At 45.3% G+C, this 14,384-nt stretch overlaps 1 protein-coding gene across 1 annotated transcript in view; it reads left to right on the forward strand.

The window, feature by feature from the left end:
- LOC135805916 (condensin complex subunit 2-like) overlaps positions 1 to 14,384 on the forward strand; it is a 28,579-nt gene that overhangs the window by 2,814 nt on the left and 11,381 nt on the right. Inside the window, exons 2-15 of the mRNA XM_065320036.1 lie at positions 1,101 to 1,185; positions 2,730 to 2,819; positions 4,195 to 4,297; positions 5,099 to 5,187; positions 5,594 to 5,665; positions 5,896 to 6,103; positions 6,759 to 6,841; positions 7,328 to 7,397; positions 8,998 to 9,068; positions 9,380 to 9,483; positions 9,780 to 9,934; positions 10,189 to 10,313; positions 10,512 to 10,631; positions 11,986 to 12,028. Of these exons, the coding sequence (XP_065176108.1) occupies positions 1,101 to 1,185; positions 2,730 to 2,819; positions 4,195 to 4,297; positions 5,099 to 5,187; positions 5,594 to 5,665; positions 5,896 to 6,103; positions 6,759 to 6,841; positions 7,328 to 7,397; positions 8,998 to 9,068; positions 9,380 to 9,483; positions 9,780 to 9,934; positions 10,189 to 10,313; positions 10,512 to 10,631; positions 11,986 to 12,028 (1,418 nt within the window). The remainder of the gene's footprint in view (positions 1 to 1,100; positions 1,186 to 2,729; positions 2,820 to 4,194; positions 4,298 to 5,098; positions 5,188 to 5,593; positions 5,666 to 5,895; positions 6,104 to 6,758; positions 6,842 to 7,327; positions 7,398 to 8,997; positions 9,069 to 9,379; positions 9,484 to 9,779; positions 9,935 to 10,188; positions 10,314 to 10,511; positions 10,632 to 11,985; positions 12,029 to 14,384) is intronic.

Consider the following 14,384-nt stretch of genomic DNA (forward strand, 5'->3'; position numbering starts at 1 on the left):
CTCGAATAGAAGATCCATCACTCTCAGTTATAAAGCCATGGCGTTAGAAGTGAACAAGAAGATTCTGGGATAAAAGTAGGGCTGAAATAGTTTTCAGGTTATCGGTTAACCGGAATCTTAACGGTTATAACCTATAAGACACACACACACACACACACACACACACACACACACACACACACACACACACACACACACACACACACTACTACTACTACTACTACTACTACTACTACTACTACTACTACTACTACTACTACTACTACTACTACTACTACTACTACTACTACTACTACTACTACTACTACTACTACTACTACTACTACTACTACTATCAATCAGCTACCCCTTGGGGTGACGCCGCCCTCCACTCAGAGAACTGAGCGCAAGGTGAGGGGCAGTGGCGCAAACAAAACAGGAAGTACAGCAAAATGAATTGAAAAAAGGAAATCAAAACAAGCTGCCATATTGATGGAAAGGGACTCACAAACAGAGGAAGGAAATATCACAAACCAGATGAACAGTCTGCTGTAGGTCCACTATAAGTATAACATGCAACGACTGAAAAAGGAACAAAATTAATGTGAACATGATGTTCTGTTCAACAATAACGTCTGTACGCGTACGCGTACTGCTTCGGCCTTCATGCACCAGGAAAGCACATTCTTGAGCTGGAGGGTGGGCACCGAACGTCCCACAAGGGCTCCACAAGACGTACTTTCACGAAACGACGAGGAGTATGCGCAGCAAGCTAACATACACACACACACACACACACACACACACACACACACACACACACACACACACACACACACACACACAGTGCATATATCCCCAAGACTCGTCGGGATTAGACTGTAAAGGATGTGTTCTGGATTGATATGGTCTTTTCCACTTCTGTTTACACTCCTGTCACTCAGTCTCCTCCCCCCTCCCCCCCCCCCCTCTCTCTCTCTCTCTCTTCCTCTCCCTCTCCCTCTTTGTAGGGAATACTGATATGTTCCCTAGCTGTGCATTTGCGGTAGTAATGCGTGTCACTTTGTTCACATGTACTAACTACTTTTCTGGTGTTGTGTTTTGGAATGTATTTGTTTCAGGCCTGGCTTTGTTGGAGACAATGGCATGAGTCAGTCCCAGCTAGCAGATCACTATGCTAGTTGCATCAAGCTGTCCTCAGAGAATGTATGTACTGGTATACCTGCCAAGTATCCTGGTTTTTTTCAGGATTATCCCGCATTTTTGGATGACCTCCCGAAATCCCGAAACTCTTCTCAAATATCCTGAAAAATTGAGAAAATGAGGTAAACTGCAGTTTTGACGATTTCCTGGCATACTGCATGCAGTCCAGCATGGATCTCGGCCGCAACACTGAAAGGAATGGTTGTCCACAGTTTGATAACCGCAATCAATAAGACAAGCTGAATCGACATTTGTGTATACTTTATTCATGCAATGTAAAATGGTGGAGGCAATGTGCAATACACCAATGAAAGTAGGAAGAAATAGCGTAGAGAAAAATTAGGGTTCAAACAAGTTTTCGTACAACGCTCATCAGGAATCGTCGTTGTTCTAAAGGACAATGAATCCACAGTTTGTTCGGTTTGCGGTACATCATTATTTTGATCAATGACGTCACCATAACAAGTTGAAATTGAATGAAAAATGGAAAAATAGACATTTTCCGACAAAGTGCGGCAGATCCCAGGATTTTGCATTGACGATCCCGAAAAAAATACCGTCAGTACTTGGCAGCTATGTACTGGTATTGTACTACACTTACTTCAAAACTCAGGGATTTTCTGTGTCAATCTATGTGCGTTGTGGAATGCATGTCTATACAGTGCATAGGATATTCCCAAGTGTATGTTACATGTGTAGAATGCTCCCTGATAAGTTAGTTCATGCATGTCATGCACTGACCAAACTGACATAGCTGGGCACTGGTACGGTATACGATGTACAACTGCTGGATTATAAAATCGAAGCATGTACAGTTTGAGCGATTTGCTGCAGAAAATCGCTGCTGGAACCGGAATTCAAGTGCCGGATTAAAGCGTAGAAAATGAACTAATAAAATCAGTTTTTGCCAGAAAGTGTGCTGGTTTGCAAGGGTGGTGGATAAACAAGTGCCGGATCAGAGAGGGACGACTGTATACAGGTCATGCCTTTATACGTGACATTACGGTACACGATTGCGTCATCATTTGAAGTGTTTTGTACGGAGTGGCATCACAAATACCAGCACTGGCTTGTCACCTCATACAAAGCACATATGATGATGTCAATCACATAACCTCTTGCATGGACACTACTGGTATGAACATACAATATTATAGTATCTAAGGCCATGGTAAAAAATAAAGTTGATTCTCAGGTCATGAGCCTGTGAAAATCGGTGCGAGTGAGCGATTTTTTATTTTTTCCCACAATTTTTTTATTTCTAAAGATAGGGTCACACATATGTACGTCACAGGTTCATATAATTATTTTATTATTCAGGCCAGGGAGTAGAAACATACCGGTATTTTACTACTCCCTGATTCATGCATTGACTGTTTTCATGTGCGCATATGCATGCATAGAAATAAATCAATCGTCGGTGCGCCGCCAAAAATCGGTGCGCGCGTACTTGAGAATCAAAGATAACTTTTACCATGGCCTAATACTGGTTCCATTATAATCATCTGTTTTGTGTCTTTCTTGTATTGCTCCTGTCATCGATGCAGAAAATCAATGCAAAGAATGCATTCGGCCTGCACCTCATCGACTGCATGGATGAAATGCTTCGTCAAGAAGGTGGACTCACCAACTTCCAGGTACTAAGTCTTGTTTTGAGAAAATAATGCAGTCAAACCTCGCATAACCGCACACATCCGTTTTCCACAAAAAATATCCGGATAGGCAAGGGAACCGGATAATCGAACACACATACTGTAACAAGAAAGTAAACATACTGTATGTATGCATGGCGTATGCTGTAAATCGGTAACCAACGATTGTCTTCCGGATGGTGAGGGATTCGGATAAAAGAGGACCGGATAAGCGAGGTCTGACTGACTAGCTTACGACATGTAGCAATGAGAGGTGCATGTACTTCGTAGCATTTTCTTTCCAAATTCGTTGTTGACTGCTATACTTGATTGGCTAATAAGTCATCTAATGCTTGTATGTCTCACGTACTGGTGCATACGTGTGCAGTCACATGTATACTTGTTTGTATGCATGTGTGTGTGTGTGTGTGTGTGTGTGTGTGTGTGTGTGTGTGTGTGTGTGTGTGTGTGTGTGTGTGTGTGTGGTTTTTTTGTGCTCCTTGGGAGCAGGTTACACTTTCTGAGCTCCGTGTTCTTGGCTTTCTCCAAAGTTTTTCTGCCTGCCCAGGGCGACTCTGGTGTAGCCAGAGTCGACCCTGGAGCACCCTCGCACACTGCCAAGGTAGTGCTGCATGATTGGAGCGCGGAATCGCGATGTAGCTTGCAGGACAATTTACTTCGATATTGTCACTGCTGCGTCGGCCGTGGTCCACCACTCGCAGTGGAGTAGCTATCCCTCGAGTGCTGTGAAGAATCCAAGCTCGAAGAATGCAGTGGTGGGAATTGCGGATTGGCTGGTGGAGTGCTGGAACAAGTCGTTGTTTCAGTGGAGTGGACGAGCGAGTGCGGAGAGGAAGGTCGCAATGGCGGAATGGTGGGAATTGAAACTTCAATCTTTCGTCGTCATGAGTGCACTGGTCAAGCGTTGCGGATGTCTGTCGGATTTGTGAGGCATTGCCCTGCCGCTTACATCGTCAACGTGGAAGAACTGCTAGTGGAGTCCTGGTGGGATTTCGGATGCCCACACTCCTTTTGCTTGGTAGATTCTTTCGTGGACAGTGTTTTTTCGTGGCGTGAAATTTTGAATTTTTTTTTTTCTTTCCTGTTCATTTTCAGTCGTTGTCACTGTAGCTGTCAGGTTGTTGTTACAGTACTCGAACATGATTGTACAGCAGTCGTCCGTTCTGCTCCATTGTTTCATCTGTTTTGCCAGTTCTGCTAGCTGATTCTCTTTATTTGCCACTGCCCCTCATAGTGCTCATGCTTGGGTGGAGGGCGGCGTGACCCGTTTAGGGTAGCTGTATCATAGTAGTAGTAGTAGTGTGTGTGTGTGTGTGTGTGTGTGTGTGTGTGTGTGTGTGTGTGTGTATGTGTGCCCTAGGTTGCTGGCTGCACGTTGGATGCCAGTGCCAAGATCTACTCTGGACGTGTTGACTCAATCTATGCTGACACCTATAAGATCCTGGGCGGTCTTGCTGGTCAAGGTGGGCAAAGCATATTATCACTCATATGCTGGCCTCATTCTAAGTGCTAGCAAAATTGCCTACCATATGGATATCTTTAGTCCGACTAAGTCTGAGCGAGACAGGCTTTTTTTAATGTGCATGCTGAAGTAAACACATAATGATAAAGACACCCTCTGAAACATACAGCATGAAAGTTGCCAGTTCAGGGTCCTCGCGACGCTTGTTCTTTGCCTAGGCCATCATCAAAAGAGCCATTCAAAGTGATAGAAATGTTGTGTCACTGAGTTGTATATATGCTGGTATGGTAGATCTAATGGGATAGAAGCATTGCGATTGAGTCATCGCCATTGTCACCACATGCAACTCTCCACCTGATGTGTGTTGATGGGATGGGACATGTTCGGGATAGCCGATATCCAGGCCAAGATGTGTGTTGATGGGATGGGACCTGTTCAGGATAGCCGGTATCCAGGCCAGGATGTGTGTTGATGGGATGGGATATGTTCAGGATAGCCGGTATCCAGGCCAGGATGTGTGTTGATGTGATGGGACATGTTCGGGATAGCCGATATCCAGGCCAGGCGTCTTGACATGGCCTCCGCAGACCTTCTGAAAAAAGGGCATGTCTTGACACGTTGCCTACTCATTTTGGCTATTCGCTTGATCACTTGGTCAAGTGACATTCTAACAATCCCCCCCCCCCCCCCACACACACACGCACGCGCAATCTCTTCCTTGGTTTGAAGCTCAAGGAGTTGATGATGATCTTTTCTTCTGTTGTTGATTTCGCCGTACCGCTTCTCCGCATCATCTGCTCAGAGCGCAAGCCAAGCGAACGTGATGCTGACAATGATGCAGCTGCTGATGGTACAGAGGGCAACAAACGTACTGGGAAATCTAAGAAGAAGGTGAGCTTCTTTTCAATTACTACTGTCCTACGTTTCGCGCCGGCTTACTTTTGCAATTTCACACCCATCGTGAAAGCCGCAAAGGATTTCGGATAGCAAAGGTCTCCGGGTGTACAGTAAATGTATTAGCAAGTGCTTCCCTCATCTTCTTCAGAACTTCACTACTGGTGGAAGTGGCAGAAGGAGCGGCTCACTTGTTCGCACCATGCTTGTGCTTGAACTCGGGTATGCAAATGAAATGTCGACAACACGGCTGTAGCTCACTGGCTGCATACGAGTACTGGGTGATGAGTCCCAATGACACTTTGCCCAATTGTGAAATGAGTTTGACAGCAAGATTTGCACGTGCTTATTTTGACAAGACTTTCTCTTGCCTGTGGTTCTTTGTTTTCCATTCCGATTGCAGTTGCGTCACTCAAGAACTGTGGAGCAAAACACCGAGGCACTCAACGTGAAGAAATTTGACCTTGAATTTGAGGTGAGTGGTGCTTGTGTGTATAAAAATGTTGTGGCTACAAATAGTATTCTAGGGTGCCTGGAGGATAGTGTATCCATGCATAGTACTGGATTTGCAGTATACTGGCACTATACTGGTGGTGTTCTGACACTTTCGTTGATGACCCATGGGGAATACTATTATTTTGCACAGGCATTTTGTTCTGTCGCTATGTGACTGCTACTCCCCTTCTTGTACTGATATCTTTTCAGGTCGATCCACTCTTTTCTAAGACCTCTGCCACGTTCGACGAGGGAGGACCAAAGGGCTTGCTGTTGAATCAGCTGTCCACTCGCGGTGACAGCTGCGATGTTATACTCGACTCCAATGCAGTCGTGATGCCCACCGCAGTGGTGACGGAAACAGAAGCCTCGTCCAGCCATGATCCGAAGATGACGACGGACCTGTCTCAACTCAGAGGTGAGCTCACACTGAAAGTACACCTCACACATCCTATCCCATCCTGTCCCACATGTCACTACGACTGGCAACTTCGGATCATAGACTCCTAGGACATACAAACCGGTTCTTCTAGCAGCATGGCTTTGCACTGATCGAATGCTGCTTGTTGACGCTTGGTCCAATGCCAACGGTTACAGGATAACAGGTTATGCAGTGGGGCTAAAACACTGCCCAGATTCTTGAGATATCGGCTATTGTAATTTTATCAAGCCATTAGTATCCCAATAATATACACATGTAGTAGGGTTTTGCAAATAAAATAATCAATGCCAAATAGCGACACAGAGTTCCTTCCAAGAGTTCTGGCATAAGGCTTGGACCGGGTGGTTTCAGGATCTTAAAAGGTCAAAGGGCTTCCCTGACCGGAGGCACGGAGATACTGGTGAAGTACCACTGGTAGCGTTGTCTGCGTTCGACCACACCACCCAGTAGCGAGTCCCTGTATACCGAGATCAATTCGCTTGAGCAGGACAGGTATGTTCCTGTGGTGTCTTTACTCACACCTATGTTGACTTCACACTTGACGTATGAATTGCGATTCAGTTTTACGTAAACTAACACTCCTTGTGTGTCTTCACATTGTGTCGTCGTATGTCTTTGCTTCCTTTTGCAGATCACCTTCACCTTCTTCGACTTGGCGGTCTAGATATTTGTCCCGACTTTTCGGAGTTTTTGTTCATGGAGGAGCACGCAGGGGTAAGAGCTAGGCTTCTCTTTCTCTTTCTGGTTGTTCAGTCGATGCCAAATGTACTGAAAAACCACTGATGTTGGCTGGCTGAGCTCTGCTCATTTTGACTGCATATCGTGTATTTTGCGTTGAATGCTGTGCCAACCCCGAATGATTTATGAAGAATTTTATACCATCGACTGCGATTATTGTCTTGGTCATTGTCCATAATCGGCGTATCCAGGCTTGCTTGCTCCTGCTACGTGTACTTTGAACACGAGCAGAACGTTTGGTGTGCATAGCACAATCTATCAGTATTTTAGCTGAGCACACTTGCATGGACAGTGCATTGTGGTTGAATGCCACATTCTCCTCTGTGTAGCAACTACTATAGTTACTTTGGAAGTAGATGTGCCAGGCTTGCTTCAGAAGCTGGTTTGTCTTGGTTTTCTTATTGTTACACCTGACTTCAATATGATTATGTCGTGTCTGCTACTGCGTTACTACCCGTCCAGGTGGGCAATACGTTTAGTGTGCATGATGTTCTCGCATCCACCACGCCATCCAAAGCAAGATTCCAGCAAGGTAGGTACGAGAGTACAGGTAAAGCTAGCGGCACATAGTCAATTGTGACCGCAGGGACACGAGGTGTTAGAGACCCTCTGTTTCAATGAGCTTGACATAGTGAGGGTGGTGCTCATCTCCTCTCCCTCGTCGCTCTTTGCCTCACCGACCAAAGTGAGGTACCCAATCCCAGATGGGTCTCCTGGGGGATGGAAATAATCTTCACTCACGCTGGGAATCGGACCCACCTTATGTTGGAAGGCCAAAGCTCGAACCACTTTGCCAACCACGTGCTTGTGCCCTGTTCTTCTCTCTCTCTCTCTCTCTCTCTCTCTCTCTCTCTCTCTCTCTCTCTCTCTCTCTCTCCCTCTCTCTCCCTCTCTCCCTCTCCCTCTCCCTCTCCCTCTCTCTCTCTCTCTCTCTCTCTCTCTCTCTCTCTCTCTCTCTCTCTCTCTCTCTCTCTCTCGATCTCGATCTCGATCTCGATCTCTCTCCCTCTCTCGATCTCTCTCTCAATCTCTCTCTCTCTCTCAATCTGTCTCGATCTCTCTCCCTCTCTCTCTTGATCTCTCTCTCTCTCTCTCTCTCTCTCTCTCTCTCTCTCTCTCTCTCTCTCTCTCTCTCTCTCTCTCTCTCTCTCTCTCTCTCTCTCTCGTGTTGAGGTACTTGTACGTGCACAGTACACCGTAACTCGAGAGGAGCAGTTAGAATCAGAGAGTAGGTATTTTACCACTCCCTGGTTAGAATGGACGTACACTTGTAGTATATAGTGCAAACCTATCAAGTGTGTGATTGCTGCTGACCATGCTGATTTATCGTATAGCAAATACTCACAAATAGTATTTAAATAACCGACGAGGAGACAACAGTCGTAAAATAGCAATGAAAAATATCAATTGTGCACTCATAACCATGTATAAACAATTAAAATGAAACAATTCCAGAACGTTTTCGTGTGACCATCATCAGTGGAACATCGTCACATAGTAAGAATCACTAAAACAACCAGTTATATAGCTAGAGTAATATGAAAAGAAGCGTGAGAATGCAGCACAGCTAGCGGTTATGCATAACGCGTGTAGTGTGAACCTTTGCAGTGTATCTGAGAATGGTAGCAGTAGATGAATGTGGCAGCTGTGAGTGCGTGTGAACAAAAACTGGTGAGTGCGTATTATTTAAAAAGTGTGAGTGCTACAACATTTTCTTTTTGCTTGCATAGAACAGGGTCACGTGTGCGAATATATACAGCTTCCAACACCTGCAACTGCTTAAAGAAACGCGCGCGACAAATAACACTAAACCAGGAATCGTCAAACAACTTACGACAATCCGGACTGGACACCAAATGCTTGTAGATGGCAGACTTACTATTCTTACTATGTGACGATGTTCCACTGATGATGGTCACACGAAAACGTTCTGGAATTGTTTCATTTTAATTGTTTATACATGGTTATGAGTGCACAATTGATATTTTTCATTGCTATTTTACTCACAAATAGTCCTAAAATATAATATCCGGACACGTACTCTCCGTTCTTGCTATCATTGGCAGGCATTAGAAGCTCTATAGCAACTGACAAACGGTTTCTCATTTGTTGCGTGTCTCTTTGTTATGCAGACTATCGCTATGAAGCTGGAGAGTCGAGTGATGAGAATGACAATGTGGGTTATGATGGGCCAGGTGACAATGTAAGTTGTTTACTTGCTTCCTAGCAAACTCCTGAGCTCCACTTCGAAGTGCAGACTAACGTTATTCAGAAGGTATTTTCTCATCTTGATTTTATTTCTTCTTATTGTGGGGGAGGGGGTACATCTATGCCTTGATCCTTGAGAGTGGTGGAGTTCCTGCAGATGTGGAAAACTCGGTCTTACCGAGTCTCACTCAAACCGTGATTTTTTTGGAATTTTTTGTTGCGGGGGGGGGGGGGGTGTGGACAGTAGACATGCAGCAATAGAAGTGTATCTCTCGTATAGAACTGCTTTGCCCGCTTTCTCTGCAGGACTATCCCGATATGTGTGGCGATGGTGGCATGGCAGATGATGGCCTTGTCGAGGGAGGGGATGTCACGCTGCCCGTAACACTCCCTGTACAGCCCGGTGACAAGTAAGAGCAACGTCATACATACTAGTATATTCTACTATTTTGTGTCTTATTTTGATGTTTTCTGATCTGTCCAGTGTTGCATGCTCACTAGTACACTGTACAGGTGTCTGTCAACTTCTGATCAGCTGCACTCTAGCTTGATCTTTCTACTTCTAGCTTAGTACACCACATCACGGCATACTCTTAAAGCTTTGTTTTGTGATTTGGTTCTCTCTCTCTCTCTCTCTCTTTCTCTCTCTCTCTCTCCCTCTCTCTCTCCCTCCCTCTCTCCTGTGCCCCTTGCCATGCACCTGTAGAACAATGATAGCTGTGGCTGGCCAGTCTAGCTGTGCGTCTAGCAATCTAATGCTGTCGGTGGCAACACAGCCTAACGAGTACTCATACTTTGATCAGCAGCACCTGGCCAACTGGGCTGGTCCCAGGCATTGGCAACTTCGGCCACGGTCGAAAGGTGAGTGCCATCTGTTGGTGGCGTTCTCACTCTGTCCTGGACTTTCTATGACTGACTTCAGCTGCTTTTGCCACAGTGCAGCGCAATAACTTCATCTTGTATTACCTGATATGATTGCCTTTGTTCAGTATGTGCGGGACACAGAACAGAATGCGTCAGGTAGTGTGTTCCTTGACTACCTCACACAGGGAATGATGTGTTTCTACAGAATGTTTCTCTTTTCCAACTTGTTCATATGGTGGTGGCATGTACAGACTCAAGCAATGTTGATGGCTCAGTTACAGCCGGCGAGAAGACTCGTGAGCGTGCCAAGCGAAAGGCATTTGAAATAGACTTCACCTCGAGCCTGGGCAGCAAGCAGCTGTTTGCACAGAGCAAGGTAAACTTGACTAGTTGTTTATGTGTTGTGTATCACCTGGCTGTAGTTAGCATTGTTATTTAACACTTTAACTTCGGTGTGTACTTGGATCCATCACTGGTGCACGATGGATGGCATGCGCTCAAACGTTCGTAAGTCGGTCAATTATTGTGTGCACTCAACTTTATAGACTCCATATTGTTGTATGTTTTGTTTCAGGCAACTCTTCTGACGAAAGGAACGCTGTCTAAACAGTCAATTGCTCAAACAACATTACCAGAAGATCTTCATTTCAACATCAATGAGCTCTTGCAGTTGTTCATTAATCCTAAATGGAAGGTACGTTGCTATGTACATGTAGCCGATTGTCGTCATGTAAACGGGGTCTTGGTGTTTGCGAGGCACAAAAGGAACAAAAAGAACGAGGAATCCATAAGAACCCATGGGAATGCCACGCTTGCTCTGTCGTGATGGGCAAGTGCACACCCCAAACCCGACTTGTGTAAATCAATTATATTTTGTATTTAGATAAGTAGACGACGTGGAGACAATAATTTCGAAATAGCAATAAATAGGATAAATTCCGCCGTCATCACTAGTAGTTCACTACACATCAACAAAGTCATGAAGGTTTTCTAAAATCGATTTTCACGTCACACTCATCAGTATACATCCTATAGTGTGTGCCAAGAACAAAATAAAGTACTACAGGTAGAAGGTGAAAGGGTGAGGCAAAGTCACAATACATGCTGTCACTGTGCAGACACGGATCACTGTGCAGACACGGATCACAGTACAGACACGGATCACTGTGCAGATCAACCCAATAGGGCTTGAAAGTGATGACGTCAAAACGGCCAGGGAGTAGTAAGTTGACATCAGATTTCTATTTTTGGATCCACTAAGGTGTGACTTTGCTATTGCCTAAGTATGTGGGTGCATAGCAACCCACTCATGTCGCATACAGGTGTGACTTTTATCTCGCCACCAGTTGTAACCCCGCCCCCAGTAGCCAAATCAGTCAGTTTCACTGACAATGCTGTGGGTAAGACCGCTTGAAATGTGCTTGGATCCATACAAAAACTGGATCCAAGTGGATCCAGTTTTTGAATTTTTGAAATTGTTGCTATGCTGTGACGTAGCACTTTCAAGCCCTATGGCGAGGGAGAGTAAAAACAAACCTATTCAGCTCGGCACCCATATAGGCTTGCGGACTTGTCCATATGCTTCACTGAGCCTTGCTAGGTATTGAGCACACGCTGAAAGAAAAGGAAGCAGGGTACTGCCACTCTGTTAGTGATATGCACATGCACACGCCTGCAGCTCTAAACTACACTGTACCGTGTGCACAGTTTGAAAAAACCCCACAGCAGAACAGAAAAGGCTACGATACAACTAACTTTTTATTGGCCACATTCTGTCTACGCTGGATGGTACACATTGTGACATAAGCTGAAAATTATAACGATAGGAAGTATTGTCGACAATGAGTATGTGTTTTAAACTGTTTTAACGTAAGAAAATAGTGTGGTCTGCTAGCTTTCCCTTTTGAGTACTGGATAGCTCACTCCATAGCAGAAACTGGAAAGGCCTGCTTGAAAGCTTTATGATGTACTTGTTTCACCCCTAGCTAATGGTGGCCTTCTTTGTATTTGTATGTGTGTGTGTGTATGTGTGGCAACTGTATGTTCAGCTGGTTCGTATGGAAGTGCCAGACGATGATAAAGATCATGGAGGTATGTACCGGTGGTGCAATCCCTTCTTGTGTGGGTGTGGGTGTGTGCATGTGCGTTTGTGTGTATGGGGGGGGGGGGGACATGTGCGCATGGGTGGTTGGGTATGTATGGGTGTTGGTGGGTGTGTCTGGTTACTAGAGAGGTTTTAAAGTTTCACGTAAAATTCTTACGTCCGAGAACTTTTACGTCAACAATTCAAAAACTCGCGTAAAATTTGACGTATTTTACGTGAGTTTACTAGTTTTGTGACGTGAGTTTTGGAAGTTTCGCTTGGTCATCCCGATCGAATTTGTGTGAGTTTCCATAGTTTTATCAAGTTTGTTGGAAGATTTGATATTAATTTTGTAAAAAGGCAAAAAAAACTTGTAACTTAACCTCTCTACTGTCTGCAATCCCCACCTGAAAATGTCCTGCAAATCACGCTGGGTTGGTCGCCCAGAACCTACAGGTATACACCACTGTGCAATTTTTGATTACCGTATTATCTCTAATATAAGTACAGTCTCCAATAATAGCACGTCTCCAATAATAGAACACCTTGGGGCGGCATTCAAAAAATAATGTGCTCAGTCTCCATTAAAAGCACACTGTGTAAAATCATTGTCTGTACCGGCGAAAAAACCCTGAAATGTGTGTGTGTCTGACATGAATTTGGCATGGCAACATGCCGCTGAAATGAGGTTGAAATAATAATGGAACAGTCTCCAATAAAGGAACGTCTCCATTAATAGCACGGGGCGGAGGTACATTGAAAAAATAAAGGACCATGCTTATATTAGAGATAATACGGGTATTAGTAGCTTCGCATGATTGAAGGTGGCAGTAACCGACCCTGTATGATTTGTCCGACTTTTCGGGTAACTATATGTACATGTACACTATAGTGTGAGTTTTTTTGTTTTTTTATTTGAAGTTTTATTTTACATCGCAAACCAAACGGGCATTGATGCCCAATATTATGATGGCGATAGAATAAAAAGTGTGGCTCGATAAAGCTGCACTTGAGAAAATGAGAAAACAGTCAATAGGAAGTATATGGACCGGTAATTACAAGTCAAGTTCGAACGAATTGACAATCAGAGAGAAATAGGAAGATGAGGACCTATGCCAGAGGGAGGTACTATTCAGCCATATTAACCGTAGAAAAACACTTTCAGCAATCTTTTAACGGGGTTGGACGACGAGTGGACGTGAGTTCCTGTGGTAGGATGTTCCAAAGCTTCACGGCGGAAACCAATGGTCGGCTGTCGCCAGATGTTCACCGAGTTAGCGGAACAACGTATTTGCAATTGTCATTGCCACGGGTGTTACTGGGAGGTTGGAGGGCTACTCTATCTTTCAGAAGAGTGCTGATGCTGCTGGTGTGGACACGGTGCATAAGGAAACGGAGTTTGCATTTGGCACGTTCAATTACAGGGGTCAGGGGAAGGCGAGTGTATATAGGAGTGGTATGGGACGAGAAGGCAGATTGGCTACGCAGCGAACACATCGCTTGTCGAGGACAGTGAGCTGGTGCCGCTGCTGAGCCATGAGTGCAGAGAAGAACGCGTTTGATCCATAAAGCATGTCAGGAAGTGTAAGGGCAGAATAGAAGAGGAGCGACTGGCATTCAGATAGCGACGGGCGGATGGTTCTCAGGGTGGTTAGCTTCTGGGAAGTTTTAGGTACTATGCTGGAGACCTGCGCGTCCCGCCGAAGACAGGAATCGATCTGTAGGCCCAGAAAGCGAGCAGTGGTGGTCTGGGTGAGAGGCGCCCCGTTGCAGTTAACATTGAGTTCCAGGGTACTACGGCGTGATGCCTCAATGGCTCAGACCTGCGTCTTGTCGGGGTTTAAAACCAGGCCTTTCCCGTGTAGGTAGTCAGCCAAGTTTGACACAGCAACTGATAAGACTTGATTTAGGGTTGCTACGGATCTGCTTGCGGTGTCGAGAAGGATGTCATCCGCAAACAGTTGGGAGTGTGCAGGGCTGGTGACGCTATGGACGTCCATGGTATATAGTGAAAACAGCAAAGGACCCAGCACACTACCCTGAGGGACTCCACACTCGCATGCAGTTTGGCCCGAGCACTGCCCACTCGCCAGAACTACTCCCTGTCGACGGTCCGTGAAGTAGCTCGCAAACCAACGCAATGCAGTCGAAGATACACCCAAAGCAAACAAATCTTGGATCATGAGCTAGTGCCGTACTTTATCGAATGCCTTGCTCATGCCCACTAGTACTGCGCCAGTATGTAGCTGGTGGTCTGCTGACGACAGATAGCGGTCCATGGCCAAGGTCAAGGCATCTTCCGTGGAGTGTTGTGGCCGGTACGCAAACTGATTGGCGGGCAAAAGTGAATGGGTTTGTAAGAAG

Source organism: Sycon ciliatum, chromosome 1 (genome assembly GCF_964019385.1).
Source record: "Sycon ciliatum chromosome 1, ocSycCili1.1, whole genome shotgun sequence".
In the NCBI taxonomy this organism is placed as follows: domain Eukaryota; kingdom Metazoa; phylum Porifera; class Calcarea; order Leucosolenida; family Sycettidae; genus Sycon; species Sycon ciliatum.